Source organism: Rhodotorula graminis (genome assembly GCF_001329695.1).
Source record: "Rhodotorula graminis WP1 unplaced genomic scaffold RHOBAscaffold_14, whole genome shotgun sequence".
In the NCBI taxonomy this organism is placed as follows: domain Eukaryota; kingdom Fungi; phylum Basidiomycota; class Microbotryomycetes; order Sporidiobolales; family Sporidiobolaceae; genus Rhodotorula; species Rhodotorula graminis.
Window position 1 is genome coordinate 513,023 of NW_017264941.1, and position 12,583 is coordinate 525,605.

General features: G+C 67.0%; 8 protein-coding genes across 8 annotated transcripts; 5 read left to right on the forward strand and 3 right to left on the reverse strand.

Moving 5' to 3' along the window:
- Positions 1-2,258, forward strand: RHOBADRAFT_55751 (uncharacterized protein; the record flags this gene model as incomplete). The annotated part of the gene is made up of 7 exons (XM_018417998.1): positions 1-127; positions 188-630; positions 713-740; positions 810-943; positions 1,022-1,409; positions 1,516-1,644; positions 1,723-2,258. 7 exons carry the CDS (start codon positions 1-3, stop codon positions 2,256-2,258), a joined length of 1,785 nt encoding a protein of 594 aa, XP_018268712.1.
- A 267-nt stretch (positions 2,259-2,525) lies between these two features.
- RHOBADRAFT_46708 (uncharacterized protein) lies at positions 2,526-3,567 on the forward strand (the record flags this gene model as incomplete). Its single annotated transcript, XM_018414836.1, has 5 exons — positions 2,526-2,740; positions 2,821-2,888; positions 2,963-3,080; positions 3,207-3,351; positions 3,559-3,567. The coding sequence occupies 5 exons, from the start codon at positions 2,526-2,528 to the stop codon at positions 3,565-3,567; spliced, it is 555 nt and encodes a 184-aa protein (XP_018268713.1).
- A 60-nt stretch (positions 3,568-3,627) lies between these two features.
- RHOBADRAFT_46709 (uncharacterized protein) lies at positions 3,628-4,302 on the reverse strand (the record flags this gene model as incomplete). The annotated part of the gene is made up of 4 exons (XM_018414837.1): positions 3,628-3,788; positions 3,866-3,895; positions 3,994-4,112; positions 4,175-4,302. 4 exons carry the CDS (start codon positions 4,300-4,302, stop codon positions 3,628-3,630), a joined length of 438 nt encoding a protein of 145 aa, XP_018268714.1.
- Positions 4,303-5,177: 875 nt separating this feature from the next.
- Positions 5,178-6,446, forward strand: RHOBADRAFT_55752 (uncharacterized protein; the record flags this gene model as incomplete). The annotated part of the gene is made up of 4 exons (XM_018417999.1): positions 5,178-5,403; positions 5,482-5,944; positions 6,009-6,098; positions 6,167-6,446. 4 exons carry the CDS (start codon positions 5,178-5,180, stop codon positions 6,444-6,446), a joined length of 1,059 nt encoding a protein of 352 aa, XP_018268715.1.
- A 305-nt stretch (positions 6,447-6,751) lies between these two features.
- Positions 6,752-7,542, reverse strand: RHOBADRAFT_46711 (uncharacterized protein; the record flags this gene model as incomplete). Its single annotated transcript, XM_018414838.1, has 3 exons — positions 6,752-7,132; positions 7,196-7,327; positions 7,387-7,542. The coding sequence occupies 3 exons, from the start codon at positions 7,540-7,542 to the stop codon at positions 6,752-6,754; spliced, it is 669 nt and encodes a 222-aa protein (XP_018268716.1).
- Positions 7,543-8,260: 718 nt separating this feature from the next.
- On the forward strand, positions 8,261-10,116 carry RHOBADRAFT_46712 (uncharacterized protein; the record flags this gene model as incomplete). Its single annotated transcript, XM_018414839.1, has 6 exons — positions 8,261-8,351; positions 8,447-8,709; positions 8,785-8,898; positions 9,026-9,355; positions 9,427-9,734; positions 9,828-10,116. The coding sequence occupies 6 exons, from the start codon at positions 8,261-8,263 to the stop codon at positions 10,114-10,116; spliced, it is 1,395 nt and encodes a 464-aa protein (XP_018268717.1).
- A 1,132-nt stretch (positions 10,117-11,248) lies between these two features.
- On the reverse strand, positions 11,249-11,976 carry RHOBADRAFT_55753 (uncharacterized protein; the record flags this gene model as incomplete). The annotated part of the gene is made up of 3 exons (XM_018418000.1): positions 11,249-11,370; positions 11,445-11,463; positions 11,536-11,976. The coding sequence occupies 3 exons, from the start codon at positions 11,974-11,976 to the stop codon at positions 11,249-11,251; spliced, it is 582 nt and encodes a 193-aa protein (XP_018268718.1).
- A 121-nt stretch (positions 11,977-12,097) lies between these two features.
- On the forward strand, positions 12,098-12,574 carry RHOBADRAFT_55754 (uncharacterized protein; the record flags this gene model as incomplete). Its single annotated transcript, XM_018418001.1, has 3 exons — positions 12,098-12,210; positions 12,279-12,387; positions 12,453-12,574. Coding segments are annotated over 3 exons (342 nt in total), but the record flags the coding sequence as incomplete, so codon positions are not given.
- Between the last annotated feature and the right edge of the window lie 9 nt (positions 12,575-12,583).

Genomic DNA, 12,583 nt, shown 5'->3' on the forward strand with positions numbered 1-12,583 from the left:
ATGGCCTCAGACTGGGCACAGCTCAAGCACAAACGCCTCAGCAAAGCCCCACTCGCATCCACCTCGTCCTCGTCGACCCCTCCTCCTCCAACCTCATCAGCTCGACCCGATCCTCCAACCGCACCAGGTCCGTCCCCCACCTCACCACACCCGGCACACTCGAGAGCTCACTCTGCCCATCCTGCAGCCGCCACCACCCCTCCCGTCGCCTTCTCGCACCCGCATCTCCCCTCGTCGCTCGAGGTCCGCATCCTCCCCGGCCGCGGTCGCGGCATCGTCGCCAATGCCGCCTTCCAGCCCGGCCACACCCTCGTCACCACCGCTCCCCTCGTCTCGGCCCTCGACAACCTCCACTACTCGTCGCGCTGCAGCTCGTGTTACCGCGCCGCCGACGACCTCGACTCGGCCCTCCCGCCCGCACGCCGCAAGCTCCTCCAGTGCTCCCTGTGCCACGCCGTCCAGTACTGCACCGCACAGTGCCAGAAGCGTGACTGGCCCGTCCATAAACACGAGTGTGCCGCCCTCCGCAACGCCGCAAACGCGACCGCCGGCAACAAGCCCGTGCCCGACACGCCCGTGCGCGCCCTCGGCAGGCTGTTGTGGACGAGCGAGGTCAAGGGCAACGACCTGGTGCGTCCACCTTTTCTCTCGTGTCGCCCCTCTCTCGCGCGCGGCCGGCTCTCTGACGTGGCCCGACCTCTTCCCGACGCAGTGGACCCAGGTCGAGTCGCTCGAGTCGCGTGCGTCCCTCTGCTCCCTTGCCTTTCTACGAGTACCTCACCTGACCTCCTCGCTTCTGCTCGACGCAGACCGCACGCGCCTCTCGCCCGAGGAGCAAGAGCGCTTCTTCCACCTCTCGATCGCGCTCGCCCAGTACGTCGGCCAAGAGACGCTCAAGCGGGCTTGCCCCGACGCCGCCGCCGTCCTCGACCTGTGCTCTCGAGTGCGTCGCCTCGTCGCGCCCATCCACCCCTCCCTCGACTCGTCGCACTGACCTCGCGCCCTCCCTTTACGTCCGCAGTTTGCCGCCAACTCGTTCGCCCTCACGGCGCCGACCGACCTGTCGAACCTCGGCGTGTCCATCTCGCCCCTCACCGCCCTCTTCAACCACTCGTGCGCGCCCAACGCCGTCGTCGTCTTCCCCTCCTTTCCCTCGTCGCCAACCTCCTCGCGCCACATGCACGTCGTCGCCCTGCACCCGATCCAGCCCGGCGACGAGGTCGTCACGAGCTACGTCGACCTCGCGCTCCCACGCGACGTGCGGCAGAAGGAGCTGCGCGAGCGGTACAAGTTCGAGTGCGGGTGCGAGGCGTGCGAGGGAGGAGGCGAGGGGCAAGCGGTCGACCCGAGGGAGGCGCTCGCGTGCTCGAGGGCCAAGGAGGGGTGCGAGGGGCTCATTCGGCTTCCAGGTGCGTCGACGGCTCTCTGAATGGGCAGGGACGGGTCGTCGTCGGTGCGCGAGCCGTCCTGCTGCGCTCGCAGGTCGCCCGTACTGACTCGCTCTCTCTCTCGCAGACCGCGACTCGACCGTGACCTCGGTCACCTGCCCGACCTGTCGAACGACGAGCTCGTACAAGAGCGTGCATGCCGCACTCGACGCCGCAAAGCTGGCCTTTGCCGACGCCGACAAGGCGCAGTACAAGGGTGCGTCTCCCGGTCCTCCCCCTCGACTCGTCCCTGCTCGGCGGGCCGCAGCCTGACCTCTCTCTCTCGAACGAACAGAGCCACATGTCGCCGCCCTGCACCTCCAGCACCTCCTCACCTCGCTCACCGCTCCTCTCGACTCGACGCCCGCTTTCGCCCCCTCGGCCTACCCCGTCCTCCCCGCCCTTCAGCTCCTCCTCACCCTCCAGCTCCACGCCTCGTCCTTCCCCGCCGCCCTGTCGACCGCCCGCCTCGCGCTCAAGGGCACCCAGCACCTGTACGCCCGGGGCCACCCGGTGCGCGCCCTCGTGCGCACGACCCTCGTCCGCCTCGAGACGATGCCGCCGCCGCAGGACGCGGCGCACCCGGACGCCGAGACGCGCTACTGGAGCGACGTGCGGGCGCGCGAGGGCGCGCTCGAGGCGCTCGTCGGCGCGCTGAGGGAGGTCGAGGTCGCGTTTGGGGACGGCGGGACCGGCGCGGTCAAGGGCGGCGAGATGGCCAAGATGCTGCGGGACCTCATCAGCGACCAGGAGCAGGGGATCGTCGTCGGGAGGAGGATACGTGCGGCGGCAGTCGAGGAGCAGCGGCGGGTGCGGACGCTCCAGAGGTGAGGAGGAGAATGGGTCGGAGGGGGCTCGAGCGCGGTCGACTCGGCCGGCGGCGCAAGCACCTCGTTTCTCGATCGACGCCTCTCCGATTCAGCTGCGGACGCACGTCGTCGTTCGGCTTGTCGGCGTGCTTGAGCCGCATGACGCGCTCAAGGCGGGCGCAGCGCCCTCGCCGAGCGCTCCTCTCTGCTTGTTCCTCCCTCTCTCGCTCTCTTCTCTCGCTTCTCGCTTCTCGCTGTTCGTCCCTCTCGACTCGTCGACACCGTCAAGATGCGCCTCACCGCCCACCGCTCCTCGACCTCGCTCGTCGCCTCTCTCGCCCTCGTGCTCGTCCCGCTCGTCGCGGCCGACGACGACAGCGGGTGCACGATGAGCGCCGGCAGCGACCTCATGAACTGCCTCGGGACGTGGGCTTCGATGCCGCCCGTGCTGTCGGCGACGGGCCTCGCCGTGGGTCCGAGCGCCGAGGACTTGTGCCGCCAATAGTGCGTCGCGCTCCCCCTCTTTCTCTCTCGAGTCGAGCGTCGCTCCGAGTGTAATTCCTGACCTCGTCGTGTGCGCGCAGCTCGCAGATGGCTGACTGTTGGGCCGCCGGGACGTACTGCGCCGAGTGGCTCCCCGTCCGCACAGCCGGTACGTCCTCTCCCTCGAGCTCCTCTTGCGGCGGACCTACCTGACTTTCCCTTCTCCCTCTCGTGCGCCCACAGCCGACAAGTTCTGCGCGCTCGCCCAGGCCGACAACATCGGGTCGTCGGCGTCGCTCGTCCCGAGTTCGGCGCTCTCGTCCGTCGAAGCCGAGGCGTCGCGCGTCGTCACCTCGATCTGGTACGTCCTCTTTACTCCCCCTTTCTCTCTCTCTCTCTCTCTCTCTCTCTCTCTCTCTCTCTCTCTCTCTCTCTCTCTCTCTCTCCTCGCGCACCCGCCTGACTCGTTCCCTCTCGGGCCTCGCAGGAACAACGACTCGGGCTCGTCGGTCCCCTCGATCACGAACGACCTCGAGACGCGCTCGCGCCCGACGGCGACGCACGCCGAGACGGCGCCGGCCCAGACGGGCACGGCGGCGACTGTGGCACCGTCGGCGTCGGCGTCGGGGAGCGTAGGCGCGGAAGGAGACAGCGGGAGCGTCGCGGCGAACTTGGGAAGGTCGATGGCGGCGGTCGTGCTCGTTGGGGCTGCCGGCGCAGGCATGTTGGCGATGCAGAGCCGAGAGGGATTAGCTGTGTCCAGGGAGTGCCGGCTCTCGACACCGGTTTCTCGCACGCATCGCTTCGCCTTGACGAACTCTCGCGCTCTCGTCCGCAAGCACGCATAGAAGAGAGGAATCTGTACATTATAGACACTGCCGACTAGAGAAGGAAGCTCGTCCACCGCCTCAGTTGCCCTTGCCCATGAGCGCGTTAAGGAGAGACTGGACCATGTTGCCGATGCCGGCCGCGTTACCCGAGCCGTTGCTCGAGCCCGCACCCGCCGCCGCACCTGCACCTGCACCTGCACCTGCGCCGGCACCGTTGGCGTTGCCCGAGCCGCTGCCGTCTGACGTAGGGGAAGACGAGAGAAGGAGGAAGTCAGTGACGGGCTCGTGCGAGCGCGAGGAGGAGAGAGCGACGCACTGCCTGCCGAGTTGCCCGAGCCCGCGCCGTCTGTGACAAAGAGGTAGAGCGTGAGTTACTGTGTGCGACAGGAGACTGACGAAGCAAGAGGAGGAGAAAAGGCGAGGTGAGAGAAAAGAGTCGCTCACTGCCAGCCGAGTTGCCCTCGTTGCCGTTGACCGTGCCGGCGTCGTTGCCCGACCCAGCACCGTCAGCCGAGTTGCCGTTGCCGACGCTGTTGCCCGAGCCGATCGACGGCGAGAGGAGACTGTGAGGGAGGAGAGGAGGTCAGGGTCGTGCAGCTCGAGAGGGCGAAAGCGAGGGACGCACCCGCCGAGGATGTTGTTGTCCGAGTTGCCCGAGCCGATGTTGTTGACCGACGAGCCGGCGGGCTGAGGGCAGGGGGCGGCAACGGCGAGCGAGGCGAGGGCGGCGAGGGCGAGGAACGAGGTGCGCATGTTGGTCGAGGGTCCGAGTGCGAGGAAGGGAGAGGAGCAAAGACGAGAAGGGGCGGGTGCGGGCTGGAGAAAGGATGGGGAGCAGGCGGTGGAGAGAGAAGGAAGGAAGCAAGAGACGAGCTGGATTCCGAGGAGCGGTGAGAGCTCGACGAGCGCTCCAGCCGGCGCGACCGGGCTCGTCACTCGAGCTGACCGAGGCGGATGGTCACCGTGGGAGCGCACGCCGAGCTGTGCTGCCCCTGGATGGCGAGCACGAGGGGTAGGGGCAGCGTCACAGCTTGTCGGGCGACTCGGAGGAGCAGGCGCAGGGGCCGCTCTAGCGCGCGAGGGCACGCATTCAAGCCCCGCAGACGAGCAGCTGCACTTCGGTGACCGTGTGGATCGAGCAGCTGAGCGACACGGTCGAGTGGGGGGAGAGGACGAGCAAGGGCGAGCTCGCTCAGAGCTGATGAAGTCGCTCGAACGGTTCGGCCTCGCACCACACAGCCGCCGGCTCTGCTTCCCGGCGCTAAGTGGTTCAATCGACTAGCTTGATGAAAGCTCGCCGAGCTCCACCCTTTCGACGCCGCCCCTCTCGTCCGACCCACCCGCCCTCGTCAACATTCGCTCCCGCTCGCCCTCCGACGTCCTGCCCGCCCTCGCTGCCTGCCCCGGGTCCGCCAGGCGGTGCTGCCTGCGATCTGAGCCGCATCAAGCGATGTGCGCGGCGATCCCGGCCTGAAACCGCTCCGCTTCATCGAGCGCGGCGCGGGTGGAGTTGGGGGCCGAGGAGCGCACTGCTCGCTCGAGGGGCACAGCTCTCCCGCTCATCTCGCTCAGCTCCAGACGAGTCGCACCCGCACCCAGCACCCGGCCCCCCCTCCTCCTCATAGACCATGCGCGGCTTCGTCTCCTTCCTCGCCAGCCTCGCGCTCTTCCACCTCGCCGTCGCCGCGCCGGTGTCGCCTCAAGCTCTCGAGACTCGTGCCTCACTGTGCCGCAACGTCGCTCGCAACGCCGGCCGGTTCAGCCTGCCGTGCGCGACGTACGCCAACTCGCTCACGTGCCCGGCCGGCATCAACGGCAAGAAGGGCGGCGTCGTCCTCCTCGTTCACGGCACAGGTGCGTCTCTCTTCCTCCCACAGTCTTGAGCTTTCGTGAGACGAGCACGAGCTGATCGTCGCGGTCCTTCCTTCGCAGGCTCGACGGGCGAGGAAACCTGGGCGAACGGGCCCTACATCAAGCTCCTCCCGTCGGCCGGCCCCGAGTTCGACGTGTGCTGGGTCACGCTCCCGGATCGGTCGCTCGGCGACATCCAGGTCTCGTCCGAGTACATCGCGTACCTCGTCGAGTACCTCGCGTCGCGCTCGGCGACCAAAAAGGTCGGCCTCGTCACGCACTCGCAGGGCGGCCTCAACGTCCAGTGGGCGCTCAACTTTTGGCCCTCGCACCGCTCGCTCGTGTCGAGCTTTGTCGCGCTCGCCCCGCCGTTCAAGGGCACGATCGAGGGCCCGCCGGCGTGCCTCGTCACGAGCCTTCTCGGCGGCTGCAACCCGTCGGTCATCCAGCAGAGCGTCGCCAGCAGCTTCCTCGACGCGCTCAACGTCCAGGGCGACGTTGCGCTCGTCCCGACGACGAGTATCTACACCGCCTACGACGACGTGTGCGTCCCCTTTCCTCGTCTACCTGCGTCTCCTGTCCGTACCTGACCTCCTTTTCCCCGGCAGCATCCAGCCCGAGCTTCTCGCACCGACGAGCCGGCTCGTCAACGCCAAGGTCGTGCGCATTCAGGACACCTGCGGCCCAGCCTACGTCGTGTGCGTCGCTGTCCGTCCTCCACCTCGGCCCGACTCGACGAGACTTACGAGGCCTCTCTTTCCCGCAGCGAGCACTTTATCATTCCTTTCGCGTCCTACCCGTACCACCTCGCCCTCGACGCGCTCACCAACAAGGGCGTCGCCGATACGTCGCGCGTGCCCAAATCGACCTGCGCCTGGCTCGTCAACGACGTCCTCCTCGACAACTTCAACCGCGCGCCGTCGATCCTCAGCGAGGTCGTGCACGACGCTCTCGCCGTACTCCTCGGCACCAAGGCCCGCAAAGAGCCGCTGCTGCAGTCGTACGTGTGCAAGCGCGGCGACGTCAAGTCGGGCTGCGCATCCTGAGCCGCTCGTCCTCTCTCTCCCCCTCTTTCGCCCCTTTCCTCGTCCATAGTTTCCTCATAGCTTGTATTACATTACATGATGACATAGCGACTGTGTCCCGCAGCGAGATACAGAGCAAAGCCCGTCGAGCACGTCGACGAGGAAAGCGCTCGGGCCTCTCGGCGCGCGACAGCGCGAGAAGGCGCTCGCACGTCACTTCTCTGCAATCCACGCTCTCTCTCTAGCAGTCTTTCGATATCTCGACGCAACTCGACACTGGCCAGGGCAGAGAGCGAACGACGACAGAATTACAAAAACCCAGACGCTCAGGAAGCCTCGCAGCCGCCCGTCTCGCTCGCACCTTTCGCCGAGGCTGTCCGTGACGGGATGGGCAGGCTTTTGAGCAGGCTTGGCGCGTTGGCGAGGTCTCGAAGGATCGACGGGTCGAGGGTGATGTCGACGCCGTCGAGCAGACCTTGCCCCTCGAGAGCGATAGCTCGAGCGGTCGTCGTTGGCGCCGGCGTGGCGCTCGCCCGCGTGCGCGTAGTCGTCTGAAAGATGCCTGACAAGATGGACGGGTTGATCGAGAGCGCGATGCCGTCGAGGAGGCCGTTGCCCTTGTAGTCGACGCCGACCGGCTCGTTCTCGCTCACGATGTTCAGGGTCGAGTTGGCGTCGGTGAGCGTCTCGCAGACCTCGTCGACGAGCTGTTCCGGGTGTGCGAGGCGATGAGCAGGCGAACGCGAGGCAGGAAGTTCAGAGGGACGCACATTTCGGCGCCGCAGTTCCTGCACGAGGACGCCATGTAGGTCGTCGGCAGCTGCTTCAGCCGTTGCCCACGCGTCGACGAAAGCGCCGAGGTCCGAGTTGGACAAGAGGTGCTCGCACTCTGCGCGAGAAGGCTGTCGAGGCGAGGTCAGCAGTGCGGCGGGAGGAGAAGGGAGAGGTTCGAGGGACGCACCTCGTCGAGGACGTGCCCGTCTAGCTGGACGAGGGAGCAGACGCTCGAGATGCTCGAGGCCGTGGGCAGGGGAGCTGCGAGTGCGGGCGCGAGCAGGAAGAGGGCGGCGCCGCAAGCCGCGGCGAGCAGCTCGAGGACGACCGAGCGTCGTGGCATCGTCAAGGGCGGTGTCAAGGCGGCGTGTGCAGGAGCAGCTAAGCAGCAGCTGAGCAGGCAGCGTGCATGCACACGAGAGCGCGCCCTGCAGCGAGCTGGCGACACAGAGCTCGTCATCAGTTGCCTCGGCTTTTTGCCGGGCTCGCGGCTCGAGAACTCGCGCCCGGCAGCTGTCGGCCGAGGCGCCGTGGCCCTTGAGAGTACAATGAAGCGGCTAGTGGTGCGACATCGTTTCATCGAGCTGCGAACCCGGGTGAATGGACGAGGCCGAGCAAGTCTTTCGTCTCCCCGCTCTTCCTCCCCTTCGTCGCAACTTGCCCTCCACTCGACGCTCGCTTCTACTCGCCCACGACTGGCAAGCTGCTCGGCCCGCTGCCGCCCGCCGCTCCATTCACCGCAGCCGACGTCGCCTCGTCCTCGGACTCGCTCGCTCGCCCTTGGCCAATGCGCGCCCCTCCTTTGCGAGCTCGTCAGCGCCGCTGGCTGCATCGTCGCATTCCTCGCGGTGCGGCTGCAAGTCGCGAGGATCGCCGCTAGCCTGTAGCGAGGCGACACCGGGCTGCACCCGGGGCCGCTCCCACTCTGGAGCCGGCCAAGCCTGCTCGAGGGCAGACGCTCAGCTCGGTCGCCCTCTCTTTCGCTCGCTGCAGAGGCTGCTTGTGCTTCCTCTTCCTTTTCTCTCTCTCCCTTACCCCATCCTCCATCACTGCCAGTCAGGATGAAAGCTGCCGCGTGCGCCGTCCTCCTCCTCGCCCAAGTTCTCGGGTCGTCCGCCTTCCCGTGGATGGCAGCTCCTGGCGCCGAACAAGGTGCGTCCCCGTCTCTCTCTCGAGGTGCATGTAGTGCACGTCGTCTCGTCTCGTTCGTCGCCGACCTCGACTGACCTCGCCTCTCCCTCGGACAGCCACGCACGACTACCTCAAGGAGCGCGGCCTGCTCCTCGGCAAGGACGGGCTCCTCGGTCAGCTCGGCGACACGCTCACCAACAACGTCGGCGGCATCATCACCGGCGTCGAGGGTGCGCTCGGCGACGTCGTCAACGGCCTCAGCGGCGCTCTCGCGACCGGCGTCAAGGAAAGCGACAGGCGCCCTGACGCAGCCCACCCGTACAAGGAGCCCGGCCCGACTGACCAACGCGGTCCCTGCCCCGGCCTGAACACGCTCGCCGTGCGTCCTGCGCCCTCTCGCGGCGTTCCTCGTCAACCTCGAGTTCGACACTGACATTCTCGTCCGGCCCTGCAGAACCACGGCTACCTCCCTCGCAACGGCATCGTCACGGCCGAGCAGGTCACGAAGGCGACGTCTGAGGGCTTCAACATGGCGGCCGACCTCTCGGGCGTCCTGAACCTCATCGCGGTCCGTGCACTCCTCTCTCCTCCTCCCCTCATTCCTCTACGAGGACGTCGTCTCACCTCATCTCGCTTCTCGCGTATACTGCACCCGTCATCTGTGATCGTGTACTGACTCGAGAGTGCCCTCGCAGGTCGCGTTCGGCGGCAACCTCGAGACGACGACCTTCTCAATCGGCGGCGAGGACGAGCGCACCTACTCGGCGAGCGGCATTGGGTCCAAGGCGGCTGGCCGCCAGTTCGGCCTCGACGCACACTCGCGCTGCGAGGGCGACGCGTCGGCGTTCCGCCGCGACTACTTCCTCAACGACGGCGACAACCACTCGCAGCAGCCGGACCGCTTCCGCCGGTGGATCGAGCACGCCAAGAACAACAACGGCGAGTTCAACGTCCAGTCGGCCAACCAGCTGTGGGCCGAGAACGCCAAGGAGTCGCTCGCCAACAACGACCGCCTGTACTTCCAGGTGCGCCGCTACCTCCTCCTCCTTTTCCTTTCTCCTCGAGCAGGCGTCCCACTGACCCTCGTCCGACACAGGCCTACACCATCGTCGTCGTCCTCGGCGAGTACCCGTTCCTGTCCAACTTCTTCTCGAACGGCACGTACGGCGCCGGCGGCGTGTCGAACCTCGAGTCGATGGCGCCGCTCCTCGGGTTCAAGGTCAACGACGACGGCTCGATCTGCTCTCAGCCCGAGCGCTTCCCGGACAACTGGTACCGCCGCTCGACGCCGTACGGCGTCCTGAACGGCCTCGTGCCCGGCCTCGTCGGCACGTACGCCCAGTACCCGCTCCTCCCGAACCCGCTCTCGGCGGTCCTCGAGGGCGGCGAGGTCAACCAAATTGGGTGCGTCCGGCTCGTTCTCTCTCTCTGTCTCTCTCTCGCGCACTCTCACTCTGTCGAAACGAGGCACTGACCGCTCCTCTCCTCGCCGCACAGCTGCGCCCTCTACCAGGGCATCACGAGCGGTATCCCGGCGTCGCTCCTCCTGTCGACGACCGACGCCGTCTCGTCGGCGCTCACCAACCTCCAGAACAAGCTCATCCCCGGTCTGCCCAACCTGTTCGGGTGCGACATCAGCCAGAACGACCTGCAGCAAAACTCGACGCAGACGTACGACGACTCGATGCAGGAGCGCAGCACGGGCGGCGGGCAGGTGTGTACACGTGCGGCGGTTGAGCTGGGTTCGCCCCCGAGCGTCGAGAGCTGCACGCTCGAGACGTCGTGAGCGAGTTGCGCGATCGTCTACATGGACGCCGGCTCTTCTCGCCCCCCCTTTCCCTCTCCCTCTCCTTCTCCTCCTCGCCGTTCTCTCCCCCTCCTCTCTACCTCGTACAAAGTCCTCATGTCGATCTATGAAATGTCGAATCTCGCAAGTCGAAGCCACATGCGCACAAGTCTAACCGTGAGTTGCTGGACGAGAGCCGGCAACTTGAGAAGGTCAACCTGCTCGCCCTCTCATGCGCTGAAGCGAGCTCGTGCTCGAGAGTCATCGAGTGAGAGGCACACACAGAGCGGCTCGGGCATCCTGCGTCCGATGTGAGGGCACGTGGCGAGCAGGCGAGCGAGCGGGGAGCGGCGCGCGTGCGCGCGCGCACGAGCCTCTCTGGCCTCGCGGCGCCCGGGGTCGAGGCGTAGCTCACGCTTTCGCTCTCGTCGTGTTCCTCGAGGCACGTGCAGCTCGCTGCAAGTCGAGCCTGAGCGGCGGCCGTCGCGCACACCCCGCAGCTGCGTCAGCTGCGCGCTGGCATGGTCGCTTTTTTTCCTTTCTCGCGGCGCTCGCTCGCCCTCGGCGCACTGCCTACATGCTCGCACGGCGCATCGCGACCAGCTCGCTCGGACGAGGGCCCGCACGGGGCAGAGCGGACCGAAAGCGGCCAAGCTCGAGACGAGCGGCCAGCCCTGGCTCGACTTGTTTGCGCTCAGGCCTTCTCTCTGCCGCACAGCTTGCAGCATCTCTCTCTCTCTCTCTCTCTCCCGCGTCGCCTTGTCGATCGTCAACAGCTGTCCTTCTCTCCCACTCTCGGCGAAGCTCAAAAGGCGCTCTCGCTCGCGAACCGCACGCCGACCGAGCGCGCGACAGAGCAAGAACGACATCGAGTGTTGACAGGGCGAGGGTGACGCTTCGTCGAGTGCTGAGACCGGGCAGGAGCGGGCACACGAGGGAGGAGAGTCTACATATGGGGATGCGGGTGAGGGAAGGAGGAGGGGAAATTAGGCGAGAGGGGAAGGGGGGAGTACAGGTGCGAGGGGGACAACGAGACACCGTGATCGGCGCCGGGCGTCCGACGAGGGACACGAAGGAGCATGTTCGCTCGACCGACCGACGGACCGGGCGCACGTGTGGAGCGGTGGGCGCCTCACGCGAGGTCGGACGAGCCAGAGAGGTAGTAGCGCCACCGCTCGAGGACGTGGGCGAGGTGGGGCGGGAAGTAGGCGAGGGCGCAGCCGAGGAGGATAAAGAGGCCGAGGACGACCGAGTCTGTTTGGTGAGAGAGTCAGTGCCTGGGTGGGCGGGTCGAGAGAGGGAGAGGAGGTGGGGGGGTTGCGACGCACGGACAAAGATGACCTCCCACTGCGAGAGAGGGGCGCAAGAGGGTCAGTACCAAGAGGGACACGAAAGACAGAGAGTGGGTTGGGGGCGCACCTGTTCAAACATGGAGCCGACGGTGAGGCTCGAGTACCAGATGCGCCAGGCCTCAAAGGTGCCGACCCGGCGTCGGGGCTTTGACTGGATGCGGGTGAGGCCGGTCGGGTCCATGAGCTGGGCGCCTGGCGGGACGTGCGAGTAGGCCGAGTGGCGGTCGCGCGAGTCTTGGTGCGAGGGAGGGTGGATGGCGGCAGGAGGGAGCGGGACGCGGGGAGGAGGGCCGACGAGGTCGTTGGTGGTGGTCGAGGTGGACTGGGAGCGGGTGCGCTTCTGTGCCGACTGGCGGGTGTGGGGCCTGGTGGCAGTCGAGTGGGAGCCGACGGGGGGAGATGAGGACGAGGGCGACGAGGCCGAGGGAGGCGAGCGCGAGAAGTGGGCGAGGAAGGACGACGACGAGGTCGCGGGAGCGTGTTGTTGCGGTGGCGGCGTCGACGGCATGGCTGCTGGCGAGGGCGTCTGCGAGGCAGAGAGGGAGCGAGAGGGTGATCGCGTTCGTTGTTGTCGCACCTCGCTCGACGGTGAGCGACCCTCTCCCTCTCTCCCACAGCCACTCGCAGCCATGCAGGACCCGCAACCGAACCCTCAGCCACCCCCGGTCAAGCTCGGCCGCCGTGCCCAGCTCACCCAAGACGTCCTCCTCGCCGCCTCGTCCAGGGTCATCAAGGTCCTCGAGTCAGTCCACAGCTGGCGCGCACTCCCTCACCGTGTCACTCTCACTCACTGCAATCCCACTCCCACAGCGACAAGGCCATGCGCCAGTGCTTCCCGCAACGCTGGGCCGACGACTACCCGCACCTCGTCCCCGGGTTGAGGCAACTCGTCGTCGACACCTACACCCAGGGCGTACCCGTACGTCTACTCTCTCTCTTGCCACGTGGGCTCTTCTGACTGACCCACCCACCCGACGCGTACAGCTCGCCTGGAACGACCTCGCGCGCGCGCACGACTTTGTCCACAAGGCCAACCAGCTCGACCTCCTCCTCGCCGACGCCCAGCTCCGCAAGGACCGCGGCGACCCGCCACGCGACCTGTACCAGTGCGCACC